This window comes from Chrysochloris asiatica, unplaced genomic scaffold (genome assembly GCF_000296735.1).
Source record: "Chrysochloris asiatica unplaced genomic scaffold, ChrAsi1.0 scaffold00163, whole genome shotgun sequence".
Classification (NCBI taxonomy): Eukaryota; Metazoa; Chordata; class Mammalia; order Afrosoricida; family Chrysochloridae; genus Chrysochloris; species Chrysochloris asiatica.
In genome coordinates, this window is record NW_006408681.1 from 921034 (window position 1) to 922251 (window position 1218).

General features: G+C 34.9%; 1 protein-coding gene across 1 annotated transcript in view; it reads right to left on the reverse strand.

Annotated features, from left to right (window-relative positions):
* CCDC67 (coiled-coil domain containing 67) overlaps nt 1–1218 on the reverse strand; it is a 144461-nt gene that overhangs the window by 15837 nt on the left and 127406 nt on the right. The window contains exon 11 of the mRNA XM_006871204.1: nt 228–424. Within this exon, the coding sequence (XP_006871266.1) occupies nt 228–424 (197 nt within the window). The remainder of the gene's footprint in view (nt 1–227; nt 425–1218) is intronic.

Genomic DNA, 1218 nt, shown 5'->3' on the forward strand with positions numbered 1-1218 from the left:
CTCAATACAGGATCTCTGTGGGTTGGAACCAACTCAACTGCATCCAACAAAACAACATTGGTAAGACAGGATTTCTGAGAAACAATGTATCGAGATTACTATGTGTTATCACTATAATTTATTTTTAAGAATTGAAGAGACTAAAAAACAGAAATTTAAATGCTTTAAAAATGCATTTGAATTAAATGCTTATAAATTTCAGTTTGTATAGAATGGAGTCAGCATACCTATCTTCATTTTCTTTCATTTTCATCTGGCTTAGACAGGCGTCCCTTACTGTTTCTGCATATGTATTCTGATTACCCCATGCTGATTTTCCATTGCCATGAAGTTTTGCAAGATCATTTCGGAGCCTTTCATTCTCATATTCCAGTTTGTTAATACATGTATACCTTGAATGTTCCTTGTTAGTGAGGTCCATACTCTAGAGAAGAAAAGATCATTAAATATATTGTGACTTATCAGTGATGAGTATTTTCTACGCATTTAGATGGATATGTTGTAAAGGTCCTTTTCATTGAAGCCAAGTGATGTCACTCGACTCTTGTATACCTCAAGACACCTCCCCACCCCTCTCACCTCACAATAGTTTGCAGTGACAGCTAACAGAAAAGCAAATGTGCTCACACTTCAGCACAGAAAGGATCTACCCTATGCACTTTTGTTCTATCTAGAAGAAAATTGGCTAAATTAAAAAAGCTTCATCCTTATAGGTTATACCGTGTAGGGTTGACTAATAATCGAATCAGAAGTGAATACATACCAATTTTAAAAGAGTATAATTTTTCAGATTAAAATAATAAATATCATTATAGAAAATACAGAAAAGTATTCAGAAGAAAAACAACATCCCTCCACTGCCACAACACAGGGATAGTTGAATTAACATCTATATCTTTCCAATTTGTTTTCTGGGAAGCACTGTGGCTAATTACAATTAAATATGACAATAAAATGTGCAAAGATCTGGAAGCAAAAAAACAAAAAAGAAGAATATGCTCAGCATTTCTCATGCTGGGGGAACTGAAGAAAAAATTCAAGCCTCGACTTTCGTTATTGAAGGATTCTCTGGGCAAATTATTGAAGGATGCAGAAAGCATGAAAAGAAGATGGAAGGAAAACACAGAGTCACTGTACCAAAAGGAAATGGTTGATGTTCACCTGTTTCAAGAGGTAGCATATGATCAAGAGCCAATGATACTGAAGGAGGAAGTCCAA